Source organism: Protomyctophum parallelum (assembly GCF_964188405.1).
Source record: "Protomyctophum parallelum genome assembly, chromosome: 9".
Classification (NCBI taxonomy): Eukaryota; Metazoa; Chordata; class Actinopteri; order Myctophiformes; family Myctophidae; genus Protomyctophum; species Protomyctophum parallelum.
The window spans coordinates 4,858,903-4,876,603 of NC_139706.1; the positions used below are offsets into that span (position 1 = coordinate 4,858,903).

The 17,701-nt window shown below is 47.4% G+C and overlaps 1 protein-coding gene across 1 annotated transcript in view; it reads right to left on the reverse strand.

Annotated features, from left to right (window-relative positions):
* Positions 1-13,758, reverse strand: part of gjd1b (gap junction protein delta 1b) — a gene marked incomplete at both ends in the record, with an annotated part of 52,203 nt that extends 38,445 nt beyond the window's left edge. The window contains one exon of the mRNA XM_083772558.1: positions 13,688-13,758. Within this exon, the coding sequence (XP_083628684.1) occupies positions 13,688-13,758 (71 nt within the window). The remainder of the gene's footprint in view (positions 1-13,687) is intronic.
* Between the last annotated feature and the right edge of the window lie 3,943 nt (positions 13,759-17,701).

Here is a 17,701-nt window from a genome sequence, read left to right on the forward strand (position 1 = left end):
CGCACGCACACGCGCGCTCGCACACACGGTTGGCTAAATGGTCATAATTAGCTTTAAGCTAATAGCTTATGATGTGTGTCGTTGCTGTTGTACCTTGTATCTCCATTCTCCCCTTTTTATGTGTTTTCCATAAATGAACACCGTACTTCATCATACAAGAGTGTTGTATTATTTGTAATCTAATAACATATCTGTACATCTCTCTGTACGTACATTTTGTTTGGACATACAGTATCTTCCCGACGGCATGCATTGTGAGGCACTGAGATGACGACACACTATACCTGCAAGGGATGTGTGCAGCGCACACTCATACACACTCCCTGTAAGGGATGTGTGGAGTGCACGCCCATATACATGCACTATACCTGTAGTGATGACATGGTGAGTCATGGCTATAACAGACATGGTGAGATTGAAGTGAGAGGACTGAGGCTTGCAAAAAGCACAGTGACATAAACGCACGCACATGCACTGTATGTAACAGCTGATAAAGCCAGCCCTGAAGTGGGTATTCTTTTAGCTACAGTGACATCACTTGCTAGTACTGTACATGTGGATATGGGAAGTGAATTGAGTACTGCGGTCCTGACGTCACTCCCACTACGCCCATGGCGTCACGGACCACTGCGTGATGTTTTCTATTGGATTTCCCATAGGGGAAATATCTTAGACAGACCCCTTTTCCACCGGTTGGTTCCTAATCGGAACCGGTTCAGTTCTTTGTGGTTCTTAGTCCATGAGCCAGAGCTAAAACATTGGAACGTTAATTATTAATTTAGTCGCCAAAACTATACCTATATTAAATTGTTTATATGATCAATATAAGTAAATTAATATATGATAACCCTTCCCCAGTAGTAGCTTTTTCATATTTTCAATGTATTTGCATATTTTCCTATATAACCCCTCATTTGAATATTACATTTTAAATGTGTAATACAATAAATCATTGTCTTCGTGTAAGTAATCAACTGAGGAGGTTTCATGGTGATAACAATTTAATATAGCCCACTCAATTCAAATTTGGAGCTCTGGCTCATGGACTAAGAACCACAAAGAACTGAACCGGTTCCCACCGGTTCCCATTGGGAACCATGCGGTGGAAAAGGGGTCTTAGTGTCATGTAAGAACTGTGTTCCAAAAAATAGATAAACCATGATGCAGCACCTCAGCTATGTGACTCTGTCGTTGTTTATGATATCGAGTTACATTTGATAACGTCTGTGTTCGGAGAAAAAAAAACATTACCGGTATATTCTTAACCTTTGGATAAATGTGTACTTTTTTACTGTCAGCTGATATCGTTCATATCCCTCCGACTACCCTAATTGAAAAGGGGTGCAAAGAGTGTATGCCGCTTTATCCGTCCGTTTTCTTCTACCAAACCACTCTGTTTGCACACATCTCTCCATCTCTCCATGCACAAACACTAATGGGTGCTTCTTGGCTCCTTGTCGTGTTTTGGAAACATACAGATCAAATATTTGGACGTCCCTTCTTAATTTTTCCTATATACACTTCTACAGGTTTGTTTTTAGTTCAAAGTTTGTTTTAAAAACGCCATTGACAATGAAGAGAGGTTTAATGTTTGTTTTTAGTTCAACGTTTGTTTTAAAAATGCCATTGACAATGTCCCTAACACAAACATTAAATCCCATTAACAATAAAGAGAATGTAATGTTTGTTAAACGTTTGTTTTACATCATCATTCCATCACCTAATCATAGCAACATGAGTTAGACTATAATATATTAGCACCCCTCACTTCACACAGGTGTGATTTTTACGTTTCTGTTTTATGTTCTGCACTAAAACCACATAATGTACCCACGTGTACTGCATTATGTCTCAGAGAATGTGCATTCAAAGGTTGTAATATCACTATGGCAGTGTTCAGATAGATATTAGTCGTCTTCAAAGTATTGCACGTTTTACACCTTCTCTTATCTCACTTTGTAAACTGTAAAAGAGAATAATCACGAATTAACTCGATTTGCTTAGCAGCCATTTCACTGTCACGCTATATCACTAGTAATCAGTAAACAATTAAAGTAGCTAATTAGAGCTCTGATTACACACTTAGCATTCCAGTCAGTACACAGCCAGCCGCGTCCCATTTGTAATGCAAATGCTCGACGGCCGGCCTAAAGACTATTTCATTAACTTCCCCTTCTTATGTCCAGCTGCACTTCCTATCCTGTTATTGGAGATCAATACCGAGGGAAGGGGGAGGAACCGTTTGCATGTTCAGCGGCCCCCGAGATGACCAACCGGAGAGGGGGAGTCGGACTCGGGCCAATGGGAGAGGGAGCCGGAGAGGCAGCATGAGTGATGTGTTGACTTTAGGAAGGTGGAGCGTACTCCATCACGCGGCATCCCCACCAGGCTGTGTGTGCGTGTGTGTGTGTGTGTGTGTGTGTGTGTGTGTGCGCACGCGCGCGCGTGCGTGCGTGTGCGTGCGTGCGTTTTCTTTTCTTGTCTTGTCTTACACAAGCCTCCTGTTGGAAAATAACTACGTAACAGAAAATAATGATGTAACAGCATTGTATGATGTAAACAGATGTATTTTGTGGTGCAACCCGGACCGCTTTGTGCGTGGCACAGACCCAGGTCCTCTTTATAAGTGACACCTACGCAGTATTGTCTCTAGATCTACGCTGGGGAAGGCCCCTGGGCCCAAACGTCCACACTGTTGTTGTTGATATATATATATATACAATCCTATAGGATATAGTGCTGGTATTCATTTCTATTGTGTTTGTGTGTGTGTGTGTGTGTGTGTATCCCGGGGCAGTTTTCATGTAATTGTAGTAGAGTAAAGGTAAAATATTTTCCTCTGAGATGAAACGGGGTACAAGTAAACTGAAGGAAATAAAAATACCTCAAAACAGAAGTGCAGCACTTGAGTAAATGTATACTTAGTTCACACACCACTGCTATCCACGGCTGGAATACAGCCCATGATGCCAGGAATAAATCACACGTGGTGGCAGGTGCATAAACATGCATGCGCACGCGTCGCTCATGCACACGTATATGCGCATGCAGCCTCGCAGGGCATGCGACTTAAAAAGCACATGCACACAGAATGATGATACGTTCTCCCCCCCCCCAACCCATCCCCCCCACACACACACAGCTCTATTCAAAGCACATTCAAGCGCATATACACATCAAGCACGTTTAAGCTCAATCTGCTCACACAGGCGCGATTAATGTATTTATTCATGCTGTACATACACACATACCTTGGCTGCAGGGGAGCCTTTTGGCGCCTGCTTTACGCAAGCTACTATAACACACATGATCTATGATCTATATGCTGGATGTATGTAAATCAAGTCTGACACATGATGGAGTCAGGCCTGCAGGACGTCATCAGGTGGGACCAGGAGAACACGCACAAGGACACCCCTAAGTAACCCTGTCCCTACATGACCCCTCCTCCCCCTCCTCTGGCCAATGAGATGCTTCAAGTTAGCAACATCTGTGGCAAATCTGCACAAATAAATGCTTACCACTATAGCTTTCTTCGCACGTGTGTTCATAACGGTGTCTACTATCACCTCTCAATTTGTTCCAAGCCAACTAACTCCCTTGGGAAACTTTGTGACAGCTAGCTGCTCGGACAGACACACAGACTGACCCGGCCCTCTTACAGATGGCTATAGCCTGAGACGCCATACAAAATAATTAACATTAATGGCCCAGATTACATGGGGTTTTTGAGCTGCAATGCAATTTTTCTAAAACAAAATCCAAATAGTTTTCATCATTTACAAATACTTTAGTTTGGTTACATATTTGTAAGACCCACAAAATGACTTAACCACTTAACCACTTTCACTGTCACAGCATTGTTATTTTTTAAATAGCAAAAATAAATAATAATAGAATTGCCATGCAACGCATTGTGAGCCTGTAGATTTGCTGATCGCTGCGTTTGAGTGATACGAGTGATACTCCTTTGTAGGGCATTGATTTATGGAGATCAAGTAGGGCGTTCATTTTTTGAGGAAAAAACACAAAATGTTAGAATATGGGGATATAAGGCCTGGGCCGGCTTAGCAGTTCAGGCACCTTGGCTGTTAAATCCAGCATGACAGTATGTTGCGGGTTCGAGTCCCGACCCCGACAAACTATGCTGTGTGTCTCCCCCCCCCCCCCCCCATGTCCTGTCAAGCTACTGTATATCTATCAATAAAGGCAAAAAAAGCCCCAAAAGTTCTAAAGAATATGGAGATAAGAGGTTTCGGCAACGATATGAAATATTAGAGATAGACGTTGGTTTCCGGCCCGACAGACAGACAGACAGACAGGGCACGGTTTGCATGCATCGTCCTCGGCTCGCTCTCTGATGTCAGGCTCCATCACGTCAGAGGAGCAGTGAGCCCACGCAGAGAGGAGGAGGTGACGCGAGGCTATTAGTGGAGCTGGCTGTCTGTCTGTCTGCTGGTCTGTCTGGTGGTCACACGCACACTGTCCCATACACGGACAACTGGCGGCCCGCAGGTTAACCCCATTCTGACCCGAGATCAGATTCATACGAGGTTTCCACATGGACACACACTGGTCTGATTAACCCCTTCTGACCTGAGATCAGATTCTATAGAAATGTCAGTCGCTCTTTGATTTTTCAAAAATAGCAGACCTACAAGCTCGTATCGCGCCACTCGGTGGCGCGATATGAGCTTGTAGATCTGCTATTTTTCAATAGCTAAAGCATTAACATGATGCCGACACCAAAATGGGTGCCCGGTCAGAATGGGTTAATATCCCAACGTTGATAGATTATTGATTTCAGCTAATTAATTACTATATAGTATTAAAATGGTATTGTCTTTTTTTTTATGTCCAATGTATTTAGTTAACACAACTATAACTAAATGCATTTGAAATTAAATAAAAATGTTACTTCAGGATTCCAACAGTTCCCACACTTTCGAGATTTTCCCAAAAAAGTGAATATAGCTAACGCTAAAATCTAAAAGGACACAGGTGCTTTCTCGGTTTTAACGGGTTAAGTCGTCTGCCGTCGCCATCTCTCTCTCTCTCTCTCTCTCTCTCTCCATTCTCCCTCTCACGCTCTCGTTTTCTGCCTTTCCATATTAACCACATGAACCCTAGCATGCCTATTCTGAGCCGGACAATTTCCAAAAATAGCATGACGCGTCCTGGAGCTTATAGATATGCTATTTCTGGCAGAGAGATTTGGTGTAGAGGAGAGGAAGAACGGAGAGTATATATAGTAATCGAGCGCTCCCAGGCACAGTATATGCATAACTGGGTTAACTACATGAACCCTATATATATCATCCCTATTCTGGGTCAAACATGTTGGCTAAAATAGTAGATCTACAAGCCCACAACAACACTATGTGAGTGCAATGTCCCTCGTTGTGGGCTCGTAGATCGACTTTTTTTGGGGCTTAGAGGTTGAAAAAAGGCGGGGTCAAAGCCACCGGGGTAACGGTCGGGTATTGTTGCCTCTGTCGGGTGGAAACCTCTTATGACCAAAACTGTTACTTTTCAGGATACAAATTCAAAAATAGCGGTTCAAAGTAGCGGTTCCAAACTGAAAGCCCTTGCAAGTTTATAGATCTGCTACTTTTGTACACATATTTATGATTTAATTTAACAAAAATACACAAAAGGTTAGAATGTGGAGAATGAGAGTTTCTGCGCCCGAAATAATTCTTCATCGTATGATGGTGTCTGTGTCTGTCTGTCTGTCTGTCTCTCTCTCTCTCTCTCTCTCTCTCTCTCTCTCACATAATCATGAGCTCAGATTAATTTAGGATTGACTTATCTCTCTCTCTCTCTCTCGCGCTCTCTCTCTGTCTCTGTCTCTCTCTCTTTCTCTCTGTCTGTCCCTGGAGCTAGTGTGACTCGTCCAACTGATGAGGGACATGGTGCCGCCAGCCTCTGGTGAATACGGACGTCGTGATAAACATGGAGCCATCACTCACGCAGCACCAGAGCTCTGTACGACGCCCACAACACTGACAACATGACGAATGTTTGACCACGAGCTGCTTCCAGACGACGGCTAAAGATTACTTTAATGGAGAGAGAGAAGGGGAAAAAAAACGCTTTAAGCTTTAAGCTTAATTTGTCTCGTATAACAGAATGCGAATTAAATTAAGGCTAGGAGTTCAGACGAATATCTCCAGTATGTCAGCCCAAAAAATGTCCATTTCATCATTGCCTTTATGAGTGCCCATGGCACTTCGTTAACATTCATAGTCAATTAGTCATTCTTTTAAAAGTAGCCCTTATCAGAAAGATGCAAGTGGCCTCGGGATCAGTGGAGTCACTACATTTCGACCCTGCCCAGTGAGTGACCCTATATGCTTTCAGTTGTGGTGGGGTAAGTTTTCTTTTTTTTACTTAAGTAAAAGTATCAATGCTGCAATGTAGAAATTACAAGTAAAATACCGGAATTCAAAATAAATGCTGGAAATACAAATGCTGGCACAGAGGTGATGACATGGGAAAAGGAGGAGAAGTGAAACGAGAGGGAGAAACATCATGGAGGACATCACCGAGAGGAGAGGTGACGTCACCATGCCAAAAGGGTGTAGAGCGCAGAGAGGAGAGGTGACGTCACCATGCCAAAAGGACGCAGAGGAGAGGTGACGTCACCATGCCAAAAGGGTGTAGAGCGCAGAGAGGAGAGGTGACGTCACCATGCCAAAAGGGTGTAGAGCGCAGAGAGGAGAGGTGACGTCACCATGCCAAAAGGACGCAGAGGAGAGGTGACGTCACCATGCCAAAAGGACGTAGAGCGCAGAGAGGAGAGGTGACGTCACCATGCCAAAAGGGGCGTAGAGCACTGAGAGGAGAGGTGACGTCACCATGCCAAAAGGGGCGTAGAGCACTGAGAGGAGAGGTGACGTCACCATGCCAAAAGGGGCGTAGAGCACTGAGAGGAGAGGTGACGTCACCATGCCAAAAGGGGCGTAGAGCGCAGAGAGGAGAGGTGACGTCACCATGCCAAAAGGGCGTAGAGCGCAGAGAGGAGAGGTGACGTCACCATGCCAAAAGGAGCGTAGAGCGCAGAGAGGAGAGGTGACGTCACCATGCCAAAAGGGTGTAGAGCGCTGAGAGGAGAGGTGACGTCACCATGCCAAAAGGGGCGTAGAGCGCAGAGAGGAGAGGTGACGTCACCATGCCAAAAGGGGCGTAGAGCGCAGAGAGGAGAGGTGACGTCACCATGCCAAAAGGGGCGTAGAGCGCTGAGAGGAGAGGTGACGTCACCATGCCAAAAGGACGCAGAGGAGAGGTGACGTCACCATGCCAAAAGAGGCGTAGAGCGCAGAGAGGAGAGGTGACGTCACCATGCCAAAAGGGGCGTAGAGCGCTGAGAGGAGAGGTGACGTCACCATGCCAAAAGGGCGTAGAGCGCTGAGAGGAGAGGTGACGTCACCATGCCAAAAGGACGCAGAGGAGAGGTGACGTCACCATGCCAAAAGGACGCAGAGAGGAGAGGTGACGTCACCATGCCAAAAGGGGCGTAGAGCGCAGAGAGGAGAGGTGACGTCACCATGCCAAAAGGGGCGTAGAGCGCAGAGAGGAGAGGTGACGTCACCATGCCAAAAGGGCGTAGAGCGCAGAGAGGAGAGGTGACGTCACCATGCCAAAAGGAGCGTAGAGCGCAGAGAGGAGAGGTGACGTCACCATGCCAAAAGGGCGTAGAGCGCAGAGAGGAGAGGTGACGTCACCATGCCAAAAGGAGCGTAGAGCGCAGAGAGGAGAGGTGACGTCACCATGCCAAAAGGAGCGTAGAGCGCAGAGAGGAGAGGTGACGTCACCATGCCAAAAGGAGCGTAGAGCGCTGAGAGGAGAGGTGACGTCACCATGCCAAAAGGAGCGTAGAGCGCTGAGAGGAGAGGTGACGTCACCATGCCAAAAGGACGCAGAGGAGAGGTGACGTCACCATGCCAAAAGGGGCGTAGAGCACTGAGAGGAGAGGTGACGTCACCATGCCAAAAGGACGCAGAGGAGAGGTGACATCACCATGCCAAAAGGACGCAGAGGAGAGGTGACGTCACCATGCCAAAAGGGGCGTAGAGCGCTGAGAGGAGAGGTGACGTCACCATGCCAAAAGGGTGTAGAGCGCTGAGAGGAGAGGTGACGTCACCATGCCAAAAGGGGCGTAGAGCGCAGAGAGGAGAGGTGACGTCACCATGCCAAAAGGACGCAGAGGAGAGGTGACATCACCATGCCAAAAGGACGCAGAGGAGAGGTGACGTCACCATGCCAAAAGGGGTGTAGAGCGCTGAGAGGAGAGGTGACGTCACCATGCCAAAAGGGGCGTAGAGCGCTGAGAGGAGAGGTGACGTCACCATGCCAAAAGGGCGTAGAGCACTGAGAGGAGAGGTGACGTCACCATGCCAAAAGGAGCGTAGAGCGCAGAGAGGAGAGGTGACGTCACCATGCCAAAAGGGCGTAGAGCGCAGAGAGGAGAGGTGACGTCACCATGCCAAAAGGAGCGTAGAGCGCAGAGAGGAGAGGTGACGTCACCATGCCAAAAGGAGCGTAGAGCGCAGAGAGGAGAGGTGACGTCACCATGCCAAAAGGACGCAGAGCGCAGAGAGGAGAGGTGACGTCACCATGCCAAAAGGAGCGTAGAGCACTGAGAGGAGAGGTGACGTCACCATGCCAAAGGGGCGTAGAGCGCTGAGAGGAGAGGTGACGTCACCATGCCAAAAGGGCGTAGAGCGCAGAGAGGAGAGGTGACGTCACCATGCCAAAAGGGGCGTAGAGCGCAGAGAGGAGAGGTGACGTCACCATGCCAAAAGGGTGTAGAGCGCAGAGAGGAGAGGTGACGTCACCATGCCAAAAGGGGCGTAGAGCGCTGAGAGGAGAGGTGACGTCACCATGCCAAAAGGGGCGTAGAGCGCTGAGAGGAGAGGTGACGTCACCATGCCAAAAGGGTGTAGAGCGCAGAGAGGAGAGGTGACATCACCATGCCAAAAGGGTGTAGAGCGCAGAGAGGAGAGGTGACATCACCATGCCAAAAGGGCGTAGAGCGCAGAGAGGAGAGGTGACGTCACCATGCCAAAAGGGGCGTAGAGCGCAGAGAGGAGAGGTGACGTCACCATGCCAAAAGGGGCGTAGAGCGCAGAGAGGAGAGGTGATGTCACCATGCCAAAAGGGCGTAGAGCGCAGAGAGGAGAGGTGACGTCACCATGCCAAAAGGGGCGTAGAGCGCAGAGAGGAGAGGTGACGTCACCATGCCAAAAGGGGCGTAGAGCGCTGAGAGGAGAGGTGACGTCACCATGCCAAAAGGGGCGTAGAGCGCTGAGAGGAGAGGTGACGTCACCATGCCAAAAGGGGCGTAGAGCGCTGAGAGGAGAGGTGACGTCACCATGCCAAAAGGGGCGTAGAGCGCTGAGAGGAGAGGTGACGTCACCATGCCAAAAGGAGCGTAGAGCGCAGAGAGGAGAGGTGACGTCACCATGCCAAAAGGAGCGTAGAGCACTGAGAGGAGAGGTGACGTCACCATGCCAAAAGGGGCGTAGAGCGCAGAGAGGAGAGGTGACGTCACCATGCCAAAAGGGGCGTAGAGCGCAGAGAGGAGAGGTGACGTCACCATGCCAAAAGGAGCGTAGAGCGCAGAGAGGAGAGGTGACGTCACCATGCCAAAAGGAGCGTAGAGCACTGAGAGGAGAGGTGACGTCACCATGCCAAAAGGGGCGTAGAGCGCAGAGAGGAGAGGTGACGTCACCATGCCAAAAGGGGCGTAGAGCGCAGAGAGGAGAGGTGACGTCACCATGCCAAAAGGGGCGTAGAGCGCAGAGAGGAGAGGTGACGTCACCATGCCAAAAGGAGCGTAGAGCGCAGAGAGGAGAGGTGACGTCACCATGCCAAAAGGGCGTAGAGCGCTGAGAGGAGAGGTGACGTCACCATGCCAAAACCATGCCAAAAGGACGCAGAGGAGAGGTGACGTCACCATGCCAAAAGGGCGTAGAGCGCAGAGAGGAGAGGTGCAGGAAAGAGTGAGGAGGAAGAACCAATGTAACACCCGATATTCAAACCCGGGTCCCACGCATGGAAAACCAAACGGCTGCCGCTAGACCAAGAGGGGAGCCCCCCCTAAGGGGAGATATGCGGCTGAGCTACTCTTCTACAGAGCTACGCTTCTACACCTCCCTGCCCTGGGAGTCCCAGGGGCCCGGGTCCCTGCCCACCTCCCTGCACTGCAGGGAGACCCAGGGGCCCGGGGCCCTGCTGGGCACAGCATCAATGTAACAGCCGAGGTTTTTACTGTGTGGGAAACCAAACATGCTACTGCTACTACCACTAGGCAGAGAAGAGGGAATTGCCACCTTGGCTCAGAGACATTATTATAAGGTTTTTGGCTTCTGAGCTATTCTGCTACACAAGTATGGCCAAGTTGAATGAATGAATGATATACTATACAAATAGCAAAAATAGCAGATCTAGTACAAGCCCAAAACGTGTCGCATGACTCGCATCGCACTGCGATGGTGGATGTTCATCGGATGCTCGAATATATTAAAAACACTATTGTTTTTTTGTTTGTTTTTTTGAGAATGGCTGACTACAGCAACACGCCCAAAATAGAGATGCCAGGTTTAAAGTGGCAAAGGTCAGATGTCAAGTAAAGGCTTCTCTCGCCTATGGCACTGCCTCCGGCCTTTGACCGCTGATGCCACTTTAACTGGCCAATGGTATCACTTGTTGTTGCCTCTGAGCCCGCCCACCATGATCCCATCACTCTGAGGGATTAAAGGCAGCCTATAAGCCCTCCTGCTGCCGTCAACCACTTGGACAGTTTTCATACAGTTCTACACACAGACAGACAGACAGACCACATACATGCTATCATACGGTTCCACACACACAGACAGACCACATACATGCTATCATACGGTTCCACACACAGACAGACAGACCACATACATGCTATCATACGGTTCCACACACAGACAGACAGACCACATACATGCTATCATACGGTTCTACACACACACACACACACACAGACAGACCACATACATGCTATCATACGGTTCCACACACACACACACACACACAGACAGACCACATACATGCTATCATACGGTTCCACATACAGACAGACAGACAGACCACATACATGCTATCATACAGTTCTACACACACACAGTCAGACCACATACATGCTATCATACGGTTCCACACACACACACAGACAGACCACATACATGCTATCATACAGTTCTACACACAGACAGACCACATACATGCTATCATACAGTTCTACACACAGACAGACAGACAGACCACATACATGCTATCATACGGTTCTACACACAGACAGACAGACCACATACATGCTATCATACGGTTCCACACACACACAGACAGACAGACCACATACAAATTCCTAAATGCCTTATACTTGATCATCAAATCAAACTATATTCATAAAGCACATTTAAAAACGACTGTCATCGACAAGTGCTGTACAAGTGCTGTACAAGTGCTGTACAAGTCAAGAAAAGAGAAAGAAAGCATCAACAATACATTCAAATAAAATCAATACATCAATAGCAAGCAGGTACATATATATATAGATACAATAAGACACTGGGATAAGAGGTGATCAAATGAAAGATTAAGCTACGCTGTGATTAAAAGCCAAGTTCGAAGAAATGGGTCTTAAGCAAAGACTTCAAAGTCTCGATGGACTGGATGGATCTGATGTGAAGAAGGCGGCTATTCCAGAGCCTAGGGGAGGCCACGGCAGAAGGTTTTAAGTATAGGGCTGTTTTGGGGGTCAATAATGAGAGGTGCGCTGACCTCAGGGCTCTGACCGGCATATGGTGTTCAACCAGTTCAGCCAGGTAAAGGGGGGCCGGCCCATTTAGGGATTTAAAAGCAATGGTCAAAATGTTTAAATCTATCCTAAATTTGACAGAGCCAGTGGAGTGAGGCCAAGACCGGGGGAAATATGGATACGCTTTTTTGTGCCTGTGAGGCGGTGCACGGCAGCATGTTGCACTAACTGCAGTCGTCTGACCAGGGACTGGTCAATGCCAGAGTAAAAAGCATTACGATAGTCTAGTCTAGAGGAAATAAAAGCGTGAATTAGGGTCTCAATACATACTACAGTGTCATACAAGAGCATGAGCTTGTAGATATGCTACTTTTTCAGTTTTTTTATTTGAAAGACCTTGCCTGAAGAAGGTCTTTGACCGAAACGTTGCCTAAATAAAGTTCGTATTGCAAGTGCAGACGGTGTGCGGGTCTTTGTGCACTTTGTGTGCATTTTTCGGAATCCAGAAAAGTAACAGTTTTGGACGTATGAGGTTTCCACCTGACAGAGACGATATGTCAAAATTATATTTACACATACAAGCACAATTACAAACTCACACATACTGTATTTTCGTAATGCACTCATATCAAAATACTACACACACATACAGGCACACACTCACGTTCACACACATACTGTATCTCTAATAGAGACACAGTATGTGTGTGAATGTGAGCGTGTGCCTGTATGTTCTCTATACACGCAAATTCTATCTAACACGCGCACACGTGTGCACACATACAATGGCGCAGGAGGAGGTAGAGCGGCAGTTTGGGAAAGAGAAGGTGCTCAGTTCAACCCCCAGAGTTAGTGTCGAAGTGTCCTTGAGCAAGACACTGAACCCCTAATTACTCCCGGTGAGCAGGTTGGTGCCTTCTCCGCTGTCGGTGCGTGAATGCGTGTGAGATAATGTACCTAGGTTGACTGGGTGAATGTAATGCACATTGTAAAGCGTTTTGGATAATGGCGATAATATTAATAATGGATTGCATTTTGTATAGCGCTTTTCCATGCACATGCGCACATGAGTGCTTACTTAAAGCGCTTTACAATGGTATATTCATTCATACATTTTGGGAGGTGAAGCGGCGGACAGTCAATGCCAGCGTCCTCACTTCCCACATTCACACACCAATGGTGGCAACCACTGGAGGCAATGTGGGGTTCAGTGTCTTGCCCAAGGACATTTCTACATGTGGACAGGAGGAGCCGGGATTCAAACCACCGCCCCACGATTCATTTAACGACCTGCTCTACCTCCTGAGCCACAGCCGCCACCAAGATTCTACACACATACGCCTGTCCCACATCAGCATTCAGAGGAGCCAGCAACTGAGCAAGAGCAGTAAACCCTGCACTACATACCTGGTTCAACTGGGCAGTAAACCCCCTGACTGACTATCACAAACAATAAAGTGCCACCTCCCCCGAGAATATCGCAGAGACAATTCATTTATTTTTGGACCACAATTCTTATATGAAACGATTCTAAGATGGCGCAATGTTATTCTCCATAGAGAAATTACTTCCGCAACCCAGGGGATGAGGCGTCAGGACTTCTATAGAAGTCCTGACCTGTTCAACAATAAAGACACCCAAGGAGAAACTGTCATGGTACTGTCGTGATTAGGGCGTGGCCAGAGGCGAGGCAAGCAGTGCAACCTAATTGAACCTGAGCATCAACCTCAGTTATCAGTGACTGTTGCGTGTCCATTTTACGCTTTAAAACCACTAGACTGGGCGCAATTAGCTTAGCAGCTTGCACATCGGGTCTGGAGCATGAAACCAGCTTCTTCTTCCAACCGGTACGGCGGAAAGCCTGGTCGAAGCAAAAAAAAGAGAACAACTCACCTTCCGATCATAGTAGAGTGCTGTTGCACAGCGGCCTCCAGGAGGCGCTCCAGGATGGTCCATTCCCCCATGACGGCTGGGCTCAGGAGGCATCCACCACCGGGCGCAGGAGATCAGCCCACTTCCTGCAGTGGGCTTCCAGTTCAGAAGGGGCGCCGAGGTCTGTCGCCCACGGCTGGATGCCGTTTACTCCAGCTGGTACGTGAGGCGAGGTGAGGGGCAGTGCTGGTGGGCGGGGTGAAGGCCGCTGGTGCTGTGTGGGGTGGAGTACGAGAATGTCTAAATTAAAAGAACTGAGATCCACAGGAGTATAGCTCATCACGAGACCCCATTCTGACTGCCGCCCCCCTCCCTCACCTGGCCTTCATTGGCAGGCAGGCATAGTTATGTGCAATACGTACAGTATATCTCACTGATTTGACCATCTGTGCAACACAAAACTATTCGCTTTTGTTAGGATCAAATATCCTCACAACACACACACTATACTGAGATGTTTGGATCAAAGCTTATCAACTCGCACACATCCACACTCGCCCCTGTGTGTGTGTGTGTGTGTGTGTGTGTGTGTGTGTGTGTGTGTGTGTGTGTGTGTGTGTGTGTGTGTGTGTGTGTGTGTGTGTGTGTGTGTGTGTGTATCCATCTGTTCCTATAGCTTGTGGGTGGACCCAACTGCTTCCGGAGTTGCACCTGTTCTGAGATCACATTTAATTTCTTTCACTATAGTCACTACTCTCTCTCTCTCTCTCTCTCTCTTCCCCCTCGGGGTACACGACCCCAGTTACCTCTCAAAACAGCTGGTCTGTGAATTCCATACACTCACTGGCAGACTGACAAAACATGCCTGGACACACACGCACGCACACACACACACATCAGCAATTCACTTTGCTAGTGCACTATTTTCAAATAAACATGGTAAGGAGTCCTACACATCCATTAGTGAAAGCAGATAATGAGCACACACAATTCCACTCACTCGCCCTCACACACACACTCACTCACGCTTTGACAGCATCTCGGTACTCTCAGGTCCATGCGCTCACGTGAGCCCAAGTAAGCAGCGCTCCACGTCTCTCCTCTCTCCTCCGGTCCTCCATCCTCTTTCTTCTTCTTTTCTCCCTCTCTCCCCCCACACACACACACACACACACACACACACACACACACACAGACAGACACACACACACACACACGCACGCGTCCTCCGTCCGTCCGTCCTCCTGGCTTTGGGAGAATCCTCTCGTTCCTGTGGCCGTTCTCCTCTCCGTCTCCAATGCTCCCTCCTCCTGCTCCTCCTCCCCTTGTTGAGTTCACACACCGCCAGTCACCGCTTCGAGCAGAGCTTTCTCCCTTGCTGCCTTCTCTGCCTCTCCGCTAGATAGTATGTTAAACACTGGGAGAAGCTCTCCACTCCTCCCGTTTATCCCCCCTCTCTCTATCTCTCTCTCTGTGTGTGGCAGAGGAGAGGCAGCTCTTTATTTTCTATCCTTCCCCCGCGCCCCTCACATTGTTTACCATTCTCAATGTGTTTTCACACATTCGCTCTCTCTCTCTCCGTCTGTACCTTCCACCTGCCTCCCTCTCCTCACCTCTCTCTCTCTCCCTCTCTCCACAATCATGTGTCCAGAGGATTAGTGAGAGGCATCATCTCTCCGCTCCTCCCCCTCCTCCCTCCCTCCCTCACTCTCTCTCTCTCCTCTCATTCTTCTTTATCCCCACCTCACTCTCCCCTCTTCACCAGTACTGTTCGACTCCAACCACACCACCACAACCCACTGTCTCTCGTATCCATTCAAGGTTTTCCTCCTCTTTGCATCACCATTTCTGGTTTTGTGGTTCCAAAATCTCCCCCATCTGCCTCAGTTTGTATTGATTTGTGTTAGTTTCACGGCCATTACTTGGGTCTCACACACACACACACACACACACACACACACACACACACACACACACACACACACAGGAGGGAGGGAGATAGATGGTGAGATGAAGTGAGTCCCAGAGAGGAGGGAGGGGTGTGTGTGTGTGTGTGCGCGCACACACAGATGATGCTTTGTGTACTCATGCGAGACCTGTGAGATGTAACATAACAGGACATCAGTGGGAGCTGGTTTTCCTCCTGTACTGTATAATGTATATTCTACTGTACACATGTGCAATACGTATATCTCACTGATTTGACCATCTGTGCAACACAAAACTATTCTCTTTTGTTAGGATCAAATATCCTCACAAGAAACGCACACACACACACACACACTAACATCCACCCATTGAGAAGAGCCAGTCCTCAGCTTTAGGGGCAGGATTTAAGGTTAGGGTTCGAATTAATTAGGGTATTAAAGGATATGCATGTAGTGGGGAGGTTAATGGTTTCGGTTAGGTAAGGTTATTCATATAATCAATGAAAATCAGTCCTAACAAACAATACAAATGTAATGTATGCGCATGCCGTTTTAACCATGTCATTATAAATTAGGCTGTTTTTGGGGGGTTGCCAATATATAGCAAAAATAGCAGATCTACAGTACAAACTCAAATGTGGAGATACTATGCATTGTGACCTTGTACCTGCAGATCAGCCATTTTTAACTGTTCTTATATGATGAAGTATATATAGGCCAGGGCTAAGTGCTGACTGTGCTATGCTGGAGCGCACCAAACTGTGAGGCAGAGGACATCAAAGATGAAATGCAAATTTTGTGTTTTCAACCACTTCCTTTATCTCCAGGTCTGCCAGCCTACAGAAGCAGAACATAATAGAGCCGAGTATTTTAGTCATCTATATTCCTAACAACCCTTGAGAGAAGTAAGATATCAGAATCTATAGTATATACTCCACGTCAACTTAATCTGGAAAGATCAGCGTCTCGACGCACGTGACGAGAGTAAGAAGAGAAGAAAAATAAAACGGCTTGGGCTTCAGATTGTCGCTGTCATACACAAACACATGGTGTAAAGACTGATAGACAGACAGGGACAGGCAGATGGGGAAGACATGACTTACACACACACACACACACACCAGGTGGTAGCTAGGCAGCATGCATGTGTGTAGGGGAGGTTGGTCATGTGTATTGGGCAGCTAGGTGGGTGCGGGGCCAATTCACACTCCTGAGGTAAGAAAGATTACTATTTTCACACTAATTAACAGATAAGAGGCTTTGGAAGAGCTCCAGGGCACCCCCAGGGGTGTGTGTGTATGTGTCCTTGTCCACACGGGCAGGGACATTAAAGGCAATTATGGTTTAAGCCAGTGAGTTGGAATCAATTATCACAGCCCAACTCCCCCCAGCCTGGCTACTTTGTTTATTCAATCTTATTCGCATCAGTTTTGCCCAAGAAATTACACAACCATAATTCCAAATGATATAGCTTTACATTTCGTTTCAAAGCAATGAGATTGCATAACCAGAAGCATTTAAAAACAGGATCATCTTATAGGCTCATATCATTGTCTGCAATGTTCTCTTAGCCGGCTTTGTTGGGATAAACTGCAAACTACAGACGAAAAAAGTTTACGTACATATTCCTCAATTCAAAACCCTTTCAATACAAAATTGCCCCTTATAAATACACTAGTTTATGAAATTATTGACCACCTACCCCATTGATTCTTGGCGATTACCAAATTTGCACTGTCAAGTCGCTCTGTAAGTGTCGGCTCTATGCCTAAATTGTATATTGCACCTACAGTAATAATCTGGTCAGTTAGTAGTACTAACCATCTAATGGAATGGTTGTTTGGTACCAACTTAGTACCAAACCACCATTCCATTAGATGGTTTCTGGAATCTTACCACTAGTCGCTTTTGAAAAACAATCAGAAGTTGTGGGGTTTTGAGATTGTCAGAGTGCCTTACACTTCAGTATCCCCCTCTGGGGTGAATATTCATTGGGGGAAAAAAAAAAAAAAAAAAAGATCTACAAGCTCACAACGAATTGAGAGCAAATTTATTCTGCATTCTTTTTTGTAATGCCAACGTTTGTGCACAGCAACTCTTGAAAACA